Source organism: Cephus cinctus, unplaced genomic scaffold, assembly GCF_000341935.2.
Source record: "Cephus cinctus unplaced genomic scaffold, Ccin1 Ccin1_scaffold0754, whole genome shotgun sequence".
Lineage (NCBI taxonomy): Eukaryota > Metazoa > Arthropoda > Insecta > Hymenoptera > Cephidae > Cephus > Cephus cinctus.
In genome coordinates, this window is record NW_014333364.1 from 7,121 (window position 1) to 30,083 (window position 22,963).

A 22,963-nucleotide genomic window follows, 5' to 3' on the forward strand; every position below is an offset into this window, starting at 1 on the left:
ATAAAGCGATCTCTTAAAATCGATTATACCGCAGAAAAATACTGGTAAACGCGTTTTGTGTAACATGAAATATTTAAAACGTTTGAAGGATCGTATGAAATTGAAAGCTGTTATCTCGAAAAAATTTCTTTCTTAGTACCCGCATTGTTTGCTTTAAAAAAATGTATTTCTTAATGTTATTGATTTTTTCACAATTGCTAGTAGCTCGTCCAGCCTGAATTTGTGACAAATTATATTTGGAATTGGGATATATCCTGTCCAAGAAACGACAGAAAGAGAATAAACGAAACATGTGAGTGAATACATGACTCAAGATAAAAATGTTAAACTTCAATATCATTTGTGGCTGCTCCATCTTCCAAAAAATGTTACGGTACTGTAAAAAAATGATATGCACGAAACATGATAAGAATATCACGTTAAGAAATATATATATATATATATATATATATATATATATATATATATATATATATATATATATATATATATATATATATATATATATATATATCGTAATTTTCATTGTGGCATGTTTCATTGATTCACTTGCCAATCATTTACAATCGGATTCTCGCAAAAAAATGGTGTGCAATTTGTCATTACACGAAACCTCACGTTTATCATGTATCTAACAGATACTGACAGGAACACCACTTGAGTTTTTAACTCTGAATACTCCCATTAGTAATCAATATCGATCGTCAAGCTTTTATATTCCATTTTTCTCTGTACTAAACTTAAGATTGTCTCCAACGTAAGACTGGTCTATAAATGTTGACCGATAAGATTCCGTCTATCCTTCAAAGTCAATCCTATATTCCTTTTAAAAATAATTTGTCACATATTAATGTGTTTTGAATTCAATTATGTCTATATGATAATCAATCCTAATGTGAAGCGATCATTAGACGCGTGGATCACAAGATTCCGTTTTGCCATTGGACTTAACCTCGACTTTTGGTTCTTCGGAGGTTAAAGCTGGTGGTCTTGTATCCGAGGCTTCCATGGATTCCTTTGATTGAGTATTGGCTTCTAACGAATCTTGTGTATTATTAGAGGATTCAGTTTCTTCAAGATTTGTGGATTTCGTCGGATCTGTTGGCGACGAAATAGAGGAAGGTGTCGGAGCTTCACTGCTTGGAGAAGTCGTATCACCTTCGCCAAGATTGTGATGATTTGGCTTTTCTTCAAATACTAAAAACATTATAAAAGAACAGAAACGCATGAGCGAAGAACTTCATATTGCACTTTACACCATTCAAGCGCCAAAGCAAAGAAATTTGTAGTTATATCATTGTATTCACTATCGATAATAATTCTTTACATATACGCAGGCGACACACTGCTATTAAGTGTAATAATGAAAGGCAGCAAAGGGAATAATAAATACATCTCAGAACATATAAGCCAAATATATACAGTATGAAGAATCCCCTAATCATTTACAAAACATTACTAGGTGCATTAGATTAGAATATTTTTAAAAATCATGATAAATCTGATCTCTGAAAAAACTTACGTTTTAAAAGCAATCGTATCAGTATTATGTCTTATTCATAATATTATCAAATAAATATTAGACATTTCTATGATTCATGTATGAACAATTGTATCTTGTCATAAGCAATTATTTACGTGCAAAACTTACACTTGTCAAGACTGATAATGGATCCTATAACTTCATTAACAGTTAAGGTTGGTCCTTGATCTTCCATTTGCCTTCTCCTCCTTACGAGCCACCAATCGACCAAGAATAAGGCCAAAGCAAGAATTTTAATACCTGCGCACAGTCCCACGTATCTAAAAAAGACAATTAAAATAATATCAAAGTTTATAGTTTGCACATTGAGCTTTCTAATTCTTATATCACTAACGTACCTATATCTGAATTGTTCAATATCGTACAATAAACAGCGACCACCTTTCTCGCCGCAGGTACTTTTCCAAAGTAGGCACGTTGAATCAATCAAGTTACCGAAAAGTATTGGCGCTGGTATATAACCAAATAATCTGAAGATCACAAATTGCATACCAAGGGCGAAAGATCTTTCTTCCTCGGAAACGGACCTACAAAGATATATAAACTGTAATTATTTTTTAAAAATAATTTACACCCATAAAGTTTTACATATTGTTTTCACTATTAAGATTATTTCTGTTTCGAACAATTATTGCTTATCTTAATGTAATTATTATGGTAAATTTTTAAAATATATTCTCTAAATAATTTATAAATCTTCGTAATATAAATGCTTATGTTATTTTGGAGATGATCAAATATATCGTATTATGATAAAGAAAATAAATAATAAACAGTTTCCGTGAAATCATATGCAATATGTAACAACAATTTGAGCAAGTCAATTTTTTGACGATACATACCGTAGTACTATCATGAGTAATGGCATCTGAGTTACAGCAACAATAAAGGTCATAAAAAAGAGAAGAATAAGGAACGGAAATATCGTTCGGCATGGAGAAGTGCATGGACCTGCCGTAGCAACAGGAACAACTGTAACCTCAGCAAACTCGGGAGCAACTGGTGGTATCATTGTTAGGTTGCCATGTATACCTGGTTTGTTATGAAAATTGGTATTAGGTATTTGTACACTCTAATTAAAAATTGATACGTGAAAAGTTATTGCATTGTACTTTCTTTCGCCGAGCATTTCCTCAATGTTAAATTTTGACTGATTTAATTTGGAAAATAAATTTTTAGATTCAGAACGATATAGACGCATGATGGGTAACAAAGATAATACGTAACACTGATTACATTAAAATAAAGCAAAGCCAAGTAAGATTCAATGCAAGCTTTTCTGACGCAAAGAATGAATACTCACAAGCACAATTGGTGAAGTTTGATTCGGAACTAAACGCGGTGCAGCCAGCATGACAAGGACTGAAATATGTAAGTCCATTGTTTCCGCACACAGGCTCGACGTCAGTCATTCGACACTCACAGCCAAAATTGCAAGCGGCAGTGAGATTCACTTGAAACGGTTCAGGCCCCTTGGTACTGCTATTATAATAAGGAATAGTAGTGCCAGCCATTTTGACGTTGTCACATCCCAAGAAGAACAGGAGTCCGTAACACACCAGACAGATGATATTTGAAACCAGCACAAATTGAACAGCACCTTTAGGCCTTAACTCCAGACGTTTGAGCAGACAACCGCCAAAGAATATACCGATACAAGCACCAGGAATGGCAATTGAGCCGGTGAATATGCTTGCTTGGCTCTTTCCTAGGCTGAACTGTGTCTCTAAATACTTTGGCAGGAAAACGACGAAGCCAGAGACAATTACCAACTCCATACAAGCACCCAGGCACGTTATCACATATACGGGATTGCATACCAACCGCCACATACTGCGTGGTATATCTGAAAACATATACGTATATGCATTAAAATCTTCAACAAAATAAAATGATGAAGTACTTATATTTTAATGGAAATATTCATTGACTTTGCCAACTCCATCAACGACAGAAAATGTAACAAATATTATCAACACATTCTACAGACAGCTATGAGATGCCTGCTACCTTCGTGCTGCTGTATATAATAATGTCTTTTCCTTGTATCTTGATTTCTACATAATAGAATATTTAATTTTAACATTTGAATAATAATTAATGTAGTTGTTAATTAATATTATTTGTAAAAGACACATTACTGGTTTCCAAATATGCGAAGTGTAGTTAAAATATACATAATAAGTTGCTCGAAATGTATTGCTATTACTCGATGCAAACTGTTGATTATGTATAGCATCGTTTATTATGATCTCTTGTTACCTCATTGAATTATCAATAGGGTTAAATAAATATTGTAACAAATTAGGAAAAAAAAAGAAGATTAATTAGTTCAGGAAAAATGCTATATACTGCAAATCTAAACCGATCCAACTAATTATTCAATCTGTCTGTATTATCATAGCTATGTGGATCTTGTCCGAGATCGGATAATAAGTTAAGGCAGCCGAAGGTGTAAGGCGCTGCGTATATATAGGCAAGGTACGAAGATGCACCCAATGATATTTTCTTTTAAAAGGACAACAGCATTCATTACGCCTTTTCGAGTTTTTAATTATTCACGGATGCCATTTGAGTTGAGTGTTGCAACTGGGTGATTTCACAAGTTTGAAAGTGAGGTATTAGTAGCGAAGATTAGGTCCGGAGATGTTACAGTATATATGGATGATATTAGAATAGCAACTGCGACGATCGAACGTCATCTGGAAGTATTGAAAGAAATGTTTTGATTGGTCCCTACCGCATGCTGGTGTGAAAATGTGTCTAAAAAATATAGTATATATTATACTTATGACAAGAAAAACCAGGACACTTATATTTAATAACATTAATTAATGTTCAAATATTAAATTTAATATTACATGAATACTTTATGATTTGAGTTTTTCAAAATTGTCATTTAATTTATAGTTTCCAAAGCGTGCCAAGTTTTGTAATAAAATTTACCTAAACATTTTATAAATAAAAGCCTGTATCTTTTGAATAATATTTTACCAAGTTGGGGTCAGGCTTCGCTATTTATTTTGTGGCGAAAGGAGCGCCCCACTTGCAACCGATAACCAAGACGCCATTGTTACAACAGACCTTAAGTATAGTACAGGAATACGTTTTGAATGAACGCTCGAGAAAGTGGGGCGTAGGGGAAGCGTTCATTGGCCAAATAAGTAAAAGAAATTTGGTCAAATAGATTGAAGTTTACTCTCCTAATAAAGTAACCTCCTAATTCAATATCGCTTAGGTGTGTATTATCCCAGCAATGATTCGTTTACTTACCTTTTACATCTTTACCGTAACCACTGTCATCAACAACTGTTTCTTTTATCGGTTCTTTGTTATGCTCCTTTTCTTTGTTCGTGGCTGGTTTACTTTTCTCTATAATTCTGATCTTTTCTTTTTCACGTTGCAATGTTTTAGGGAAGCTGAAGAAAGGAATTGCTACGAGAACCAGAAGAAGACCACAGAGAAGGAAACCACCCCACCACATTCCAACCCATCTATGATCACCTGGACCTGTGTGAGAAAAAATGAGTATAAGTTTGCAATTTTATTAAATAAAAAAGGAATGCATTCTTTTTCAAATCCGAAATTCTATACTCTAATTTATAGCAGTCAAAAAAGTATCAACCTATTTTAAACAACCATCCCTTTAAAACTGATGAACGAAATCTAATAATGTCTTCACTTTTCCTACAATTTTATTTTAATTCAAAATTTATAATTTTGCAATTAAGTGACCGGTATCCACTGTATCCTACCCCCGTAATGTAATTTTCACAAAGATATAAAATAAGAGATAATAATGCAGGTAACACGAATAATCAAATTGGTAAAAAGACTACGAAATTCTAAGCAATAATTTATTTATATAACATTGCATTGCTTGCATAACATTGAACTTACCGATACTGATAATCGTGCTGGAGAATGAGTCCATGTGAAATGACAGAAGGTAAGCTCCCAGGAGAAAACCTAAGACTGGTCCGAATGCGGCCATACTGTACATACATCCTAGACAGAAAATTGGCGTATTCATAAGACACGTATTCCATGCGGTTGTGCCAAAGTAGACACCGTGAAAATAATCCCTCGAAATGGAATTAATGCTGAAAGGTGTCTGTATAGTTATTATTCAAAATTTGTCTTACCGATATATAAGGAAGCACTTTCTGGTCTGACATGATCATCGATGTAAGTTGTGCCGAGAGTAAATAGAGGTGAGCCACCACATCCCAGCAAAAGCTGAGCAAGTACAAATAGCATCACAGGACCGGCGGTTGAAGGGGATCCTTGTATACAGTTATCGCCCCTAAGATTATTGTGCGGCGCCAAAGGCGGTGAAGATAGCCCTGATGACAGGCGTCCTAAAAAATATAAAAATTATGTAATATATACTGTATCTCTAATAATTCTAAGTAAGACAAGTGAAGTTGCCGTATCAATACCCGCCCTCTCCCCACCATTTTCCTATCAAATCTAGTAACATTCATGTACCACGAACAAAACAATGTACTTTCAATGTGTAATCGTTATCTCTTGCCCTTAGACCAATGATGGATTCCAAACAACAAACCCTTAAACCCTATATTTAAAAAGCAAATGGTCATCTGATCTTGTAGTAATATTGGACAAATATTGCAGTTCTGTAATAAAGTCAATGCTGGACCAATGTTGGCTGATCGAAATGGAATTATGAAACGTAATGAACCTGTTGCGCCTGGAAAATTCTTGCTTATTCTTCACGTAGGGAGCATAATAAAAAGAGGTATTTTAACAAGAGACGAGAAAATTAACCCGTTAATAATGGAAATAATCAAGGTGTGCCCTTTCGATGAAGCATCTTGTACATTGCTGACCTCAGAACAAGACGTTTTGTTTTTCACAAGGTGGCATTGACATGCTTCACACCACGAGATTATGAGAAATAATTATGGGAAATGTAAAATAAACATAGGGTATAGAAATGAATATAATTAAGCACACTGACCAAGTCCCATGTCTTGTTCACGAAGTGAAACGCCTCGACAAATATTATCGGAGCTAGAATTGTTTGACGCTGTCGTGAGGTTGGGTTCCGCAGTGAAATGGGGCACCATGAAAATCATCGATCCCACGCCCATTATTACTGCACCTAGTAAACACATAATATTTATGATTACAATTAATCGCCGATGGTTAACATGTTACAACCAATATAAATTTAGGAAATGTGAAGTTTAAAGATTAGGCTCTTTTGTAATAAAAAATTGCTATATGTTTTTTGCTCTAGTCTATAATGTCTTGATGTGCGACATCGAACTCTAGCCTTAACTTAACCCCCATTCAGCTAAACTACCATTGAAGTACTATAAAATAGAACCGCAAGGAAGCAAAGTAAATACCTTTTTCTCAAAGTGCAAGTAATACAATTTCGCTCGATACGGTTCAACTTTGACTTCTTCTTCTCGGCGAAAGAATAATTGTATATCTAGCCTAACGTAAACTAACAATAGAAAATTTATAACTAATAATAATAAAAACATTCCCTTTACCAAAAAGTTGCCAAATGCTTACTATAATGATATCGAATCTTTCAACTACAAAGAGTTTTGAAAGCATTGAAAATCGACAAAAAATCTGCTTAGCATTACACGGATTATAATAGTTAAGGTGGATACGAATATGTGTAATTATTATGATATTATCGATAAAAAATATGCTGCTAAGAGTATTATTCATGAGAAAGAATTTTAATACAGTCTTATATTATAATTACCAATTTAATTCGTATGACAAGGAACAAGTTTTAGTGATTCTATAGATGCGACCATCACTTTGGACATGCATGAGTGTAAGTCATTATGCAATTTCACTCGCTAAGAAAAGGATATAACATTTGCATATACGTGAATGAGGTAGCTACACTGTCTATATATATCCTCGATTCCAGACAAACTGCTCAACCAACTGTACTAAAAATAGAGATAATTAAGCTGCAACTGCAGATAAGCTTATACACGTGCATCATTTTTCGATTTCGATCGTATAAAATATTGCTACACATTCCACGCGATACTCCTTAAAAATTAAGATGTAGAAGATAGCCTTGAACGCGCGATAGCTCTGTATGTTCGACAGACTAGTATAAAACTTGAAAGGCAATTTTCGTAGCTGCGTCATATATATTATGTCTTTCGTGTATTAAAATACACAAAATGTCAACTTTGGTTTCATTTTTCCAAGGTAGATTAGTACTTACCTATGGCTATCCACACAGGAATATGTCTTCGGCTGCCAAGATAACTGACGAAAATAACGGTAATAACATTGCCTATCTCATAGGAGCTTGCGATAACGCCCGAAAGGCTGGACGGGATCTCGAATCTCTTCTCGATCGTTGTAATCACAGAATTAATATAACCTGAACTGAGTGCCTGCTGCAGCGTAACGAGGAATGATAAGAGGAACACGAACACCTGAAAAATTCAATCATCTTAGTCTCATTTGCCAATTAAAAATTTAACATGGATATATGTATATTTATATCAGAAGAACGGTTGCTCGGAAAAATATCACGTTTTGCAATTAGTTGTACAGCATGTTTAAAAAAAGAGGTTTATATCTTTTCTATGTTTAAAACTGATTTATATACCAGCCCACCTAGTCACTGCGTAACTGAAGAGTTAACCGTTACTAATCAGGTGAATGATACAAACCTTAATTCCAGCGAATCTTTGAATGAAGACTGGCCTGCAAGTTAAAATTCCGCAGTCCTTTGAGTCTGGATTAATTGGTGGCGTTTGTGCTCTCTCTTTCTCTGCCCTGAAGTATAGAATAAGACAAGTTAACACGTATTAAATTGTATACATAACCCTAGAACAGTGATAGTCAAACTCATTAGTCAAAAGAGCCGAAAATCAACACTACAATGATCGAGCATTTGTGGCAGAGCCGCATTCAAAGGGTCAAATAGCCACGATTTGTCGACCACTACCCTAGAACATCACAAATTTTTATATCACATCTAAGTCGCCCAATTTCTCTCATACATGAGCTTATAAATTGAAATATAACGCTGTAACGGATGGATGTTTTTGACTTAATTGTGAAGAAATAAAAATTCTAGAGTGCAAGTAACAAGTCTAAAATAAGATTTGAAAATGGAAGGACTAATTAATGTTACGGTAGTAACTTGCCTGTCCACTATGGAAGCACTGGGATTCCTGCTGTGACATTTGATGATAAAATCTCTGGAAAAAGAAAACCGAAAAGCATAAAACATGAACATGAGTAGCACAGAGCAGCATTAAGTAGTAGCAATGATCAACGAAAACGTAAACAACTTGTATCTTTAGCCTCTATACTGCCACGTTTTCTTTCGACGAACAGACTTTAAAATTTCGATATTTCAATAAATTTGGTGATACGACTGTCTTAATACAGGGACTTGAATTGGATAATCAAATTATACAAACCTATGATCCACAATACCAGAACTGGGGTTTCTGCTGTGACATCTGATAACAGTGTCGTGTGTTAATCTACTGCTGCTTGGTTGTGTCAGATCTGCATTTTCCCCAATGCCTGTTGTTCCCGTACTTTCCGCATATAGCCCTGTCATGGCGTACATGCTTTCATTCCTTCTGTGCCCAGCGTGATAGTTACTGCCAGATTCCGATCTATAATATCAAATCACACATATTATTAAAAGAAAGCGATTGAATTAACACGTTCCCTGTATTCTAATAACAATTTTTAATAAACATCGAATCTGAAAGGAATCCCTTTGAATTCATTATACATCTCTAAAAAATAGTGTTGCAAAGGAATTACAATACTACCAGCTCTGAATAAGGAATGTATTAAATTATGGGTTATTTAATAGTAATTAAATATAGAGTAATCAGAAGAGTAAGTTGTATGATCGCGTATGCTTTATAGATAACTGAATTATATAGTTACAAAAATGATTAAACAAATTACTGGTAGCACGTACATTCTCGTAAATTGTACAATATTATTTACTCTTACTAAATATAGTATTTTAAGTTAGAATGCCGTTAAACGCGGAATACGAATTAACGAAATTAATTAAAAATAAGGCATTATAAAGTGGTTTAAAAAAAGCTTGACGAATTATACAAAGTAGTCGGAGCTACAGAAACTTTGAACTAACTCGATACTATTCCAATGTCCATAAAGCAATGCAACTGAGATTGACATATTGTGTAAACGACAAAACATTTTTATTCAATTATCGAAGCAAATTTATAGACTCCTTAGGCAGTGAGCAGCGTTACATTTTTCTTCGATGGGTGGATTAGGAGCAAATTACTTTACAGTTGAAAAACTTAACGAATTCAATGATCCTCATCACATTTAAGACCCAATCTGTCTTTCGTGAAGTCGTTGCACAGATGAAATTATAAAACAAGGGTTTTCCGTTTCACAATTCTTAAAAGACTAACGAAATATGACATTGTTCAGTAATTTTATATACAGACCATAAACAAGATATAAAAAAACTCTTGAGTTTTGTACGATGACTTGTTATCATAATATGACTTGTTATCAAAAACGCCATAACATCTCTCTATCATATGCGTCACTTGAAGAGGATACAGCGCTGTATGCGTATTGGAGTTAGAGGAGACAGCGATATTGTAACTTATAGATAAAGAAGGTTTTTGCAATTCTGCAACAATATGAGTAGAAGTTAGGTGATAGCCTATGTGTCAATCTCGCGTTTCAGCTATGGCTACGTCAATTTTCAAGTCAATCTGTTGAATTGTCTGGGCCTGATTGAGCAACAAACAGGCATTTTTATATATTGGTAGGGAAGTATGGATAGAGGAGGGATAGGGAAGCAGGGAAGGAACAGTATCCCTAATCTCTCAAGGAATATTAAAATGCTATTTGGCAAATAAAATTATGATTACTTTAACACTGTTTTAAAAATATTTTTTAACATTCCCTTTACAAACCTAATAGTCAAAGATTTTTAAAAGAAATTTTAAGGTTACTGTGCCCCCTTAAGTGTTAACTTCTACTAGCAACATATATTGACACTAATCAAGACACTTCTTGATAGCACACGAATGCTACATCCTCCTTGCTCGATTCTACTGAAGCCAATCGGTAACGAGCTTCCGTGATGTATAATAAATATGTACAATATATCTGCATGAAAATTCTGTGTAGATATATTTCACTGAAATAAATTCCACTGTAAAACGTAATGTGAAGAATAATACAGTTACCTCTTATGTCCAAATCCACCGCCGCTCTCATTTCTTTTATGACCACTTTCAGAGCGTTTGTGGCCAAAGGCACTAGATATGCTTTCGGTTCTTTTGTGACCACTTTCCGATCGTTTGTGGCCAATGAAACCTCCACCCGATTCAGTCCTTCTATGAGTGAACATACTCGAACTCGAACCATTTCTCTTATGACCGCTGGTTGAAGCCATTTCGTCGAATTTTCTTCTCGTTCGCCCAGACTTCTCGATCTTTTACTTCCTACTTTCCTTCCTTCTTCAGTCGGGCACACGTATCACCCCGTCATTCACATTACGATATACGGTGTGCCTGAAACAGAGAATTTTCATTAAAACCGTGTTCAAATAAACAAGGAATTTTGACATGCACAAACATATTACGCATTAACCCCAAATTCTAGATGATCAAAATGTAAACATATCACATGACGACATGGAGCACGTGGGTACGTCTTATTCTAAGTCAGAAGTAACAATGTTTGTGGCTTATTAAAAATTTGTAAAATTCCTACACTGGCAAGAAAAATTTCATAAAATTAACTAAATTATTTTAAAACGAACCAAAGATTCTAAAAAAAATTTTTATTTCATGCCAGTTAACATTTACTTGTTTTACCTCTGTCGTCAAATAAGTTAAAGTTTGCTTGTATCTCAATATCGATTTGCTGCGTTCAATGATATGCCCAAGTCAAAGAAATTAGGTAAAATAATATAAAACGAAGTATCAATGTTCTTCCAATAAATTATTTAATTCCTCAACGGTATCTTCATTAAGGCGTTTACCCGTGAAACGTGTAGGAATATCTTATGCAGTCGATATTTAAAAAAAGAGGACGTGTCTGTACATATACACGTGCGCGGTGGTTTTTGATTATGCGAATTAGGAAGTGGAGGTGGGAGAAGATGATGCAAAATTTTGTAAGCAGAATTACAAACGAACTAAACCAATTCGAATAAAATTTATTGGGTATATCAGGTTTCGGATGTAGGTGGAACCACCTACATTTACAGATGTCCAGCACTACTCTATTTGTATGAGCGAGAAAAATTGTTGATAAAAACCCCAGAACCTGTGTGCTTTGCATTTACACGAGAAATTCAGTTATTTTGTGTCTATCCAAAAGACTATATTGAATTCGTGTACCGACTATACTGACGCATCCAGACAGTAACAACGCGTGATGCATTTACAAATGAGATATCTAGCATTTAGATACCGAAGCATTACCGATAATACGTATATATTATTTTATTAAGTTGGCACTGACCATTAGTCATTGCGCGCCTCCAGTTGTCATTATTCAAAACAGGTTCAGGACATCAGTGAAATCTTATATGGACACGAATAATATAGCAGTGTACTGGGTCAACGTCGTTTTACCGGTAGAGGTTGGCCGGTCTATGTCAAATCTAAAGTTCCTCTGTGTTCGCAGTCGACGCAGAGGATTTCGGAACACAGGATAAATTTTGCAAAAATATCTTGGCACGTTGCGCCACTTTATTTATGTCGTATGGCATTATCGAAGAAAAAATCGGCAATGCGGTCCCGACCCAGCAACAGCAACGATTACCCATTCCCATTTCCTTGTGAAAATATCCGAAGTCTTCGTTGGACTCTATCCAAAAACTCAAAGATTGCCCGTAGCATACGTCGGTGTTCCATGACTCCCTCTGTGGTAGGAAGATCGGAAAATTTTATAAGACAAAATTATAACCTCGTTACTTCGGTATCGAATGACATTTACAGTCACGATACTTTTTCACTTTTACGGATCTAATCCTGAATCATGATTTTGATTATATTCCGTATGATAGGAGAAAAAAAATATTTAGACGCAGAATCAGACCCAGCAGACATTCGTACAGTAATTTATAATTTTCTTTGTTTTCGCATCGAACATAAATAAAGTCGAAAATTCGCATATCGGTGTGCGTGTACAGTGTGATAGTAAGTAGTAATGAAGATTAGAGCGAGTACAGATTTGCTATAGGAACGTTGTCACAGTGACTTTGTAATACGCAAGAGTGGGTATAGAAAGTAATAGCTACGTAATACTCGCAGACTATACACAATTAGTTCAGAGGTGTGAAATACGCTCGTACTGTATTTAACAGTTGGCCCAGTTATTGATTTTGCTTTTCATTAGCTAAGTCAATATTGTCGTCGAACTGCTTTAATGTTATCCTAATGTGACGAGACAAAAATGATATTTCACTGTGGGTAAAGATTGTAACGCGAGGACCAGGTTACCGTGAGACAATATTAGAAATCGTCGATTGCTTTTGATATACCTCGTAGACAGTACAACTTGACCTTGATCTCAATCTATATCCCCATAGTCCGTAACATACCCCGTGAAACGGTTGGATATCGACATCGTAGACGAAATCGAAAACAGTATAGAAATGGAAATGAAAATTGAAATCGGCATCGATCGATGTCAATGCCGAATTTCTTATGGACCATAGTTTCCTGATCAAGCTAACAATAAGTTAAACCTACTTTTCGTATTTCTAATAGCCTGGAAATCTTGGATATAAAATTGCACGATACCTACATTTTTAGGGAAACTATAATTTTGCAATTTTTGCATACAATTTCAACTGTGCACTTGAATCTACATAAATATGCAAACTTATACTATCTGCAACAGAACAATGCTGTAAAATCATTATTCGTCCCAGAGTCTGCTGGTCAAAAAAGTGACTCGTTTATTTAAACGGGAAAAGCAAAAAATTGAAAAATAGCAGACTACGTTTTGTTACATTTTTTTTGTGGAGATTCTATTTTGTTCGATAATTGCGTAAATTATACGTTTTCGTATACATATTCATAATCGGGCCACGAGTTCAATGTATTTTTCGACAGTTCGCAAACAATGCAATTCTTAGCAAATTACAGGTGGTTTTCAATGAAAAAGCGAAAATATATGATAAAAAATATACTAAAACACAAAAAAAAAAACACGCTGAACACGGAAGCCGACCCCATGACATACTAATTAACAGCAGGAACAATAAAATCTGTAAAATGAAAGAATTCGTGATTTCCTGCATTAAGTTACAGAAATGAAGATGCTCTTTTAAAATTAGTTTTGACTTTTCTCAAGATAAAATAATAAATATTTTATTTCCCATCAGCCACTTTAATTTCCAAGTACTGTATGTATATACCTGAATACACAAAAAAAAATCGCTGGTTGTCTAGCGTTAAACTAACGAATGTCAAAAATGTTGTGGCTATACAGGTACACTATGGCTTTACGTAATCAGTGATAGGAAAGTTCTTGAAATCGAAACACTAAGCACCCAACTTCAGGCAGGTGGGTGACAGCCCGTAATTAAAAAGCACTTTATAGTTTGAATTGACGCAATTAGTCATAACATCACGTATCGATTGCCCAAGGAGTAGCAAGCAGCCTTTCTTTAATTTCTCTCGCACCCAGTTCCGGATATAACGACAGCTCGATTCTTTCGATCAATCCATTTCGACGTTTTCTGAAAAAAAAATAAAGACTCTGTAGATCAGCCACTTTTATGGCATACGCCACGTTACGAAAGACAACGGTAAGCCTTACGCAGTCGCGACCTATACCCAGGCTAATGGAAAGCTCACATCCCTCGACTAACTCCGACTCATCCAGACCAACCTAAAACTTGACATCCTCGTCCTAGCAAATATCAAAGTACAGGAAACACGACTTTTAACACATTCCTTATCCGGCTAACCCTGCGGATTTTTACTATATATACGAGGAAGCAGAAAGTCCCTTACGCGAGAGAGTCCGATTCTCAGTCCTAAATGTCAACATCTCGCTATAGCATAGCTATGAGATGCTGATAAATATGATAAAACTATTTCCCACGTGGCTCATTCGTTAGAGCTATTGAGATAACTTGCCTAGGGGATAGAACTCTGCAGAATTTTGTTCCTCTGTGCTCGTACATGTCAAATTCGATGAAGGTACTAACAAGCGGTACGTAATTTTACGGGATAAATCAATTGAACTATTATTAAAACTTATCAAGCACTGTGCAACTATGATGGATGCAAGTAAACATGAAGTCTATTTGTGAGACGCTAATAGATAAGATGCCAGGTTCCCACACGTGGTTCGCACCACGTATAGTTTGAGTGGCAACCGACCTATGAAAAGAATAATAAAAAGTAAGACGGTAGAAAGCAAAATACGCGCCTAATGAATTCGCCGTTTAAAAAAGACCTAATCACACGATTAAGCGAACCAAAAGCCTGAAGTACATGACATTTAGCAACGTTATTCGTCGACTCATATATCGCCATGATATTTTCAATAAATTTCACCATCATTGTATAAGCAGTTGATTAAAAAAATTTTCAAGTGAAACCATATGCATAGTTTTCAAATTTTTAACACACCCCCAGTCTTTGAAACCGAAAATCCGAAACCGCGATGAAGCTTTTCTACCGCTCTAGAGTTAAAGTGCTGACGGTTGCCCAGCTCCAGATACAAACGCGTGAATTAAATACATGTTAACCTATTGAGGAACCATTAGAAAAGTAGGCTTAATCCATGTCTAATAATATCGAGGACGTCGATAAAACGCATGCTCTCCTCCCACGTTTAACGTTATTGATATGTAGACCGAAACACTAAATTTTACAAAAATTCCATCAGGCCACGTTTTCTCAAGTTTGTGATATGGGAAATACACAAGTACAAATATTGTACACTTGAGCCCTAGTGAAATGCAAGTGTCACTCGCATACGGATGACGTGGCAGTCAACGCGTTAGAGTCGAGTCTCGTTATGAGTCGGCTTCTCCGCTTTTTCTCAATGCCGAGCGCACTACTCTCCCCACCAAACCTACTCAACAATGTGCTCAGTTATATTCAGATTCCCGGTACAAAGCCGCTCGGAGACGCCTTGCCTAAGAGCCTTACAGCGAGAGTCGCTTTAAAACGCTTAAAGAGGCAGGGCGACCACGTGACCGGCCTTACAGAGAGAGTGGATAGAAAAATCCTTCGCAGTGGCAGAGAGCTCTTATTTCTTAAAATAATATTTCCCTACAGACCCGAGAGCGGCGCTATAGCCGAGAATCGCTTTTAATTCAACAGCAGTTAAATACATCACAATCTCACTCGACCAAGACAATTCTCCCTTGATATTATTTAGCTATACAAACATATATATACAATGGGTCAACGAAGTTCGCGTATACCTTGCTTAAGTCCCTTTATTGTTACATAATGTTAAGTTAAACCTCGAAAAACGGGAATATTCCTTTAGCTCGTTTTATTTCAAAACATAATACTGACATTTTTAACGAATGCAAAGGAGGCCAAAAATTATAATTAATATTTCCATAGGACAAATTAGTCTTGAATTGTCTTTCTTTTTACCCACGGTCCATCGTCTGGTCTTTGCTCGCTTGTAATATCCAGACCATTTCTACAAAACGTAAAATTAAATTTATTGAAAGTCATTCTGCCAACTTTTTTTTTCAACGCGAACCTGACGACGTACTAACTGTAACATTATCCATGACTTCTGCGTACTTTACTGCTGTACGCAGGCAGCGAAGAACAGCCGGCAAATATTTGATCAGCTAAACTCTCAGAGTTACACATGGTCAAAAAGTTGCATGTGTGGTATACCGAGACTATTTGACCCAGTGTACGTCAGTAACGGAAATAATAGCTGCAATCATGAAATTACGCATAAGAGACGTAGGCCTTTACGAAATTTTTATATGTATTTCAACAAAATTACATTTCATTATTACGGATACATTTTTTTTTCGACCAACATTAGGAATCTATGTGATAAAATAATATGTAAAGTGACAGACAGGTAAAGGACTGCGTTTATTTTATAAAATTTGAACTCCAGCATGTCAGATTTATTATGTGATTTATAATAATAAATCCGAATGGGTTTCGACTAAAAGTAAAACGTTCATGCCATACAAAATTATACGATAAAATCCAAAGACATCGATAGATCGCTACGATAGGTCATTACCATAGCGCTAAACGTTACAGTCGACTGAACCGGACTAAAAATTTTGTGCGTGAATTACGGTCTGAGCATTTTTACTTTATCCTGTCCCGCTATGACTCATTGCCATAAAGGTCAGGGTTTCGTTTAGAATGTCCGCAAACGGGTTCCCGTTCGCTTTACTACATAGGCCAGAGCCAGTTAATCATCCACGAATCGTTAATCGATTCTCGTTAAATTGTCATTGAAATACTCTGAAGAAAATTTTTGTGAAGCACCTTGTTAATGTGCAGTGAAAGTATTTTGTTAATGACGAAGAAAAAAAAGGCACGGCAAACAGCATCTGCTTTTTTTCTTGTACTAGGGGAGGATACTTGAAATGCTCTAGTTCAACATATTGTTTAGTATATTCGAGCTTACGAATTTATATTATTTATTTTTTGTGTACATAAAAAGAAAATGGATAGAAAAATTTATTTATTGTATCATGCATAATAGAGGTATTACAGTTGGGCGTCATTGTATTTCAAAGACGTAATAATTAATGGACAAATGTCACTAATGGCTCGAAACGGGTTTGTAACTGAACAAATGGAATTATTTGAAAAAAAAAAAAAAACAGATACATATCATTTTACATAATCAACTCGGAAATTATCGAAGGTTTTTGGTCTTCGTTTGAAAAGCATTGGGTTGAAGTGTCTCGAGAACCCCACGCGCCTACTTCCGGGTTGAGTTATAATTACAAGGTTAAGCCGTACTTTAAATTGCTAATTTCTTTAATTGAATTTAATTATGTCTATTTTTTATAATTAAACCGTCAGTTTGCGCAACTTTGCGGTGCCAGAAATATTTAGCTAGCGTATGCAGGGTATGTCAGTAGTAGAGATTAAAACGTTAGATCACGACGATCAATTCGGGAAAAAATAAATATATATAATATAAAATTTTATATAAAAAAAAAAAAACCTAAAATTTCTCTATGTCTGATCAGACATAAAATTGTCGGAAAACATTATACACAATAAAATACATTACGGAAATGTAAATTTTGTAGAAATGATATTTCCTCAAATAGTAGCGATGAAATCATTGATGGATAAAACTGCTCATTAAGAATATTATTTACATAAAATTAACATTTTTATCTTGCAATCGTAGAGAATTTTGATTGAAATTTTGAAACATTGCTCTTGGATATGGTATAATCATTTTTTCTCGAGAAGAGAGAAAAACATTTTCAATTATTTTCGACATCGAACACGGAAAGAATTTTTAAATAAATTTTCGTGCGAAATTGAAAATTAAAATTTTCGTGACAAAACAGTAACTGTGGGATATCCTGGAGCTCCGTCACATGATACTGATAACGCGGAATATTTTTAATGACAGCACAAGTAAATTTTACAGTGCACGCAGTAAATTTTTAGAGCTGAAAACTTATACATAACTACGTGGTAACATTTTTTCAAAATAACATTTATTTAAGCAGTGTTCAAAATCATATGGTGCTTCACGTAAAATTCTTAACGTTTGTATTTTTATGGTACCATCCGAGCATGGACCTTTATTTCATATTTGCGATCTGTCAAACAATAAACGTCTTTTACTCATGAAAAGACTATACGTATAACGTAATAGACATTTAGGTTACATCCTGAATGATAAAGACGTCTGCTGGCTTCCATCCAGCCGAACATGATAATCCAAAAAGTCAGGGACAATCACGGAAAATAATCCACGAACAAGCGAACGATGAGCACCTCCAATGTTCTACTAGCATTAGTCGAAAATTGCCGAAGACATCGAAATTTTACCAAAACTTGTTTGTACCAAAACTTGAGCATTTGTAAAAACAAATGTGCTGTATGTTAAACTTCACTGTGTTCGTGAATTACTCGAAAACAGATATTATGTTTACAAAGAGCCACGATGTCCCACGATATATTTTATGTGGTTTTCTCGAAAATTTTTTAGAAAAAATTCTCTCTCCGATCATTTATCTCAGATCGTTACGCACGTAGTATGTATGATAATCAACTGAGGCGTTTTTCATAAACCATGGTTTATAAAGTAAAGAGTGACAACGTTGTTTCTACTTAGACCCAAGCATGCACAAGACACATCTATATAGTCGGTCCACGAAATCAATGTGTTTTATTGACAGATCAAGAACAATGAGGTCTCTAATAAGCAGCACGTGGCCTTGTATAATATTCACAACGAATTAAAAATGCAATTTGAAGTTCACCCCGCACGGCTGTCAAAAAAAAGAAAACACCGCGCACCTATCCTCGGGGGCATTTTTAGGTTAGGGGGGCCTCGCATAAGGAAAACGTAAGAAGTAACACATACGATTTCCAGCTTGTGCAGGAATCAACGAAATATGGATTTTCTATTACTGGTATCATATGTTACTTGTTACGCCTTACGTTTTTTTTAGGCGTGACGCTCTTCGATGTAAGAGAATCCTCTCTAGCATCACGTTTTACTGAATACAAGGTACGCGTGTGTCATACACATTCCTTTCACTTTGTACCTTTTACTTTTATACACTTAATATGTTAAGGCGATTGATTTTTATTAAAATTTAAATCATTCCGTCGAAAGTTGTAGTGCTGTAAGAGTCTTTACAAATTTGCTAATTTATTATTTTTAAACAACAAATAATTATTTTTCCTACAATACACATTGCGATTCGATTAGCTGATCGACTCGTTTGAAAATTTAAATATTTTCGTAAATCCCGTCAAAGATAACATTTTTTACCCGCACTTCAATTTTTATTAACACCTTGAGGACCGCCAGGAAATCTGTATGACGTACGCTTGGGGCCGAACGTTTTTTGAAAAACTTGCACGTTACTAAAATCATCATAACTTTTTTTAATTTACGAAGCAATTTTTGTGAAACTTTCAGAAATTGTAGAATAGCATACAGTAGTAGATACAATGCATCATATGAGATAACATCTACAGACAGCGTATAGAAAACACGAATTATCTCGTAATCGGTCCGTAACGGATGGGGCGCAAAACACGAGAAAACCCGTGAGCGGTTCTTAATCTGTTAAAATACATTTGACACATTGTATCTACTACTGTATTCTATTCTACAATTTTCTGAAAGTTTCACAAAAATTGCTTCATAAATAAAAAAGTTCTCATGATTTTAGTAACGTGCAAGTTTTCCGACAGACGTGCGGCCCCAATCGTATGTCCTACAGATTTCTTCGCGATCCTTAAGGTTTCAACATAAACCGAAATTGTGGGAATTTACGAATATTGTTACTATCCTATCCACGATCAGGCCATGACATCAGTTTGTCTTTGACGGACCATGAACTCCTAGTGTTGTACAACGTAAAAGTAGTAAATATAGAACTGATGACGTCACGTCGTAATATGCACATATGTATCTTGATGCTTTCTTTAAATATGAATTTATCTCTTTCGGATTTTGCTATACGTCTACCCACACTATTTTCGTAATGGCGAGTGCGCAAGTACCGTTCTATTCAGATTGTAAAATGAGTCAGATAACGGTAATCGAATGTCATTAGCCATAAGGATATTCAGTCTGTTTTCCTAAAATAACGGTTAAAATTCACAATTCCGAAAATGCATGAGATACTTTGGCAGCATATTAATTTTTACTTGTGCAATCGTGTTCTTCCAAAATTTCAAAAACTAAATTTGATGAGTCATTTTACGAAAATGAAATAAATGGAAAGAGAATACACAATCTTGAACCACGATATCCTTACAATGTCATAATTAAATTAAAGGAGAGCTCGGTACCACGTTAAAGAAATTACAAATGAATTTAAAGAAATTCCATCCATACTTTCGACTGATTTCAAACTATTTAGAAAACTTTGAAATTATTAAAGTGAACTATAATGTATTGAGCGCTGACTTTCAAGCAGGGAAAAATTAAAAAGTGCATTTCCAACACCTGTCAAATTCATTATATGTTAATTTCCAATTCGCGCATTTTTACAGTGTCATATGTTTGGTATAAATATAATTTTACTATTAATTGACAATCTCTAAATATCTATAATAACATATTACCGTACGGAGACATAAATAGTTTTATACAATGTGTATTAAAATATTTACTACACGCATTAGTTATCGCGCAAACAGCCCGGACCGTATTGTTACAAATATAGATGCGAAGTTTTATAAATGTCAAATCTAATTTGACAAACAATATTCTTAGTACAAAATAATACAGTCAGAACAAAGTAAATACTTGCAGTGACATTAAACCAGTTCTATATTTATCCTATTATCCAAGATAAAATGTTTTATTCTCATAATGAGACATATAATAGAAAGTATAAAAAAAACTTCACTCCCCAACACAAAATTGCTACTCGCCTGCCTCTAGATCTATTCTTAATCTTATGATTAAGTATAGATTTAGTTTCTTAATGATATATATTACTAAATAATAATGAATGGTGCTGTTATATGTTGTACATACTATATGTTGCCATCATAGACAAATACAGATGTTATAAATTATTGTATACTGAAAATTGTACACTACAAAAAAATCATTGATACTCCATGTTATAATATGTCTGACGATCATGTTATAAACATTGTTTGTAACAATCAATTGAAAATATCATGGGACCAGATGTTTCATTCAATTTCGTTGCCAACTAACATTAGTAAAATGTAATACGTGGTAATATTACTTATGTTACTGTATTGGTTCCAATATTTCACAACAGATGGTAGAATACAATTGGCATGCTAATGTACATCTATTTTGATTAAATGAGATATATTTCTCATTTGATAATGGACATTGAACAAAATATATTCTTTCTGACCCAATAAAATATTATCAATATGTGTCCTATACAACAGTCATAATATAAAAAAACTCGTATATCTGTAATAACTTTTAGTATCGACACTATGTTATGCTAATATATAACATTTTAGACTCTGCTATTTATAAAACTAAGCAAAATATATTCAGTGATTATCAATTAATATTAGTATTATTTAATGTGAAACCAAATTTATCATAACTGTAATGTATTAACAATTTCAATGAACCGTAAACTAAATTTCTTTTAGAATCATATAATTTGAAACAGCTCTAGCTTTTATTGTGGAAAGGGAGCATTGCGCAATGCAAAGATATATTTTTATATAACAAAAGAGATTAATTTCCATTTAACAAAGAAAAAAATTGATAGATACTATAAGAAAACAGTTAATATCAATAAATGTGCTTGAATATTTATAAGTCTTTTCATTGCTTATACGATGCACATTTTGTGAATTTAACTAAAATATAGTTACGATAAATATAAATAGGATGCAGAATATATAAAATATCAATATACATATAGGTTAGTGTCGCAGGATGCTAATAAAAATTAAGTGGAACAAAAGGAATAACAAAAATGCTGAATTGATAATGTCAAAAAATTTAGCGTAAAGAGGTATCATTAACATCCAAAATTATCACAAGTAGAAACTGATTGAATAAATAGAATATGATAAGAAACTTGTATAATATATATTAAATGGACTGGTAGAATAACAAATAATCTTAGACTAGACAAAAACAGTAGCTAATGAACAAAGACGTAATTACAAAAATTTACAAAGGACTAGATTCACAGAGACAATATAGCAATAGGTCATTGTACAACAGGACACAGATGTTTAGCAAAGATCAGTGAGTCAGTGGAGCCAATCAGCAATGAGTAGGAGCCGATTATCAATATATTAAAATAATATGTTAAATGATGTGAAATATGTGAATAAATTGACACGAATGAAAATGTATAAAAATTGTCAAACTTACCGTAACGATGCTCGTGATAGCTCCAAAGAGATTCCTTTGTATCCAAAGCAATAAAAAAATCCTGGTAGTCACACAGTACTCGTCAATTCTTATGCATTTTCACGAATCGAAACACTCACGGATGATTACTTGGTAAATTTACACGTATGTTTACCCTTGATGAAGCGAGAATATGGTAGTCAATTTCGCGGAAATCACATGGATAACTACCGACCATCGCTCAACGATCAAGATCATACACCAGCTGTGTTTTTGTCCGACGTTGTCCGTTCACGCATGCGCAAACATGTTGCCCCATCTTGCTTCTCATCTAAGACAGAAATATACCGCGATTTTTGAAAT

The 22,963-nt window shown here is 34.5% G+C and overlaps 1 protein-coding gene across 1 annotated transcript; it reads right to left on the minus strand.

Moving 5' to 3' along the window:
• Window positions 1-515: 515 nt before the first annotated feature.
• Window positions 516-22,900, minus strand: LOC107270412 (solute carrier organic anion transporter family member 3A1). The gene is made up of 15 exons (XM_015745416.2): window positions 22,622-22,900; window positions 10,780-11,106; window positions 8,995-9,198; window positions 8,716-8,769; window positions 8,236-8,341; window positions 7,779-7,995; window positions 6,528-6,671; window positions 5,689-5,904; window positions 5,444-5,551; window positions 4,817-5,053; window positions 2,847-3,389; window positions 2,386-2,575; window positions 1,882-2,070; window positions 1,652-1,803; window positions 516-1,197 (listed from the first exon to the last, which is right to left on the minus strand). The coding sequence occupies exons 2-15, from the start codon at window positions 10,986-10,988 to the stop codon at window positions 908-910; spliced, it is 2,859 nt and encodes a 952-aa protein (XP_015600902.1). The 5' UTR covers window positions 10,989-11,106; window positions 22,622-22,900; the 3' UTR covers window positions 516-907.
• Between the last annotated feature and the right edge of the window lie 63 nt (window positions 22,901-22,963).

Coding starts and splice junctions, on each gene's coding strand:
- LOC107270412 (XM_015745416.2), bottom strand. CDS start 10,988: ATGGCTTCAACCAGCGGTCATAAGAGAAATGGTTCGAGTTCGAGTATG. Junction 9,199..10,779: donor GGTGGATTTGGACATAAGAG/GTAACTGTATTA, acceptor TTGATATTATAG/ATCGGAATCTGGCAGTAACT. Junction 7,996..8,235: donor AAAGATTCGCTGGAATTAAG/GTTTGTATCATT, acceptor TGAATTTTTCAG/GTGTTCGTGTTCCTCTTATC.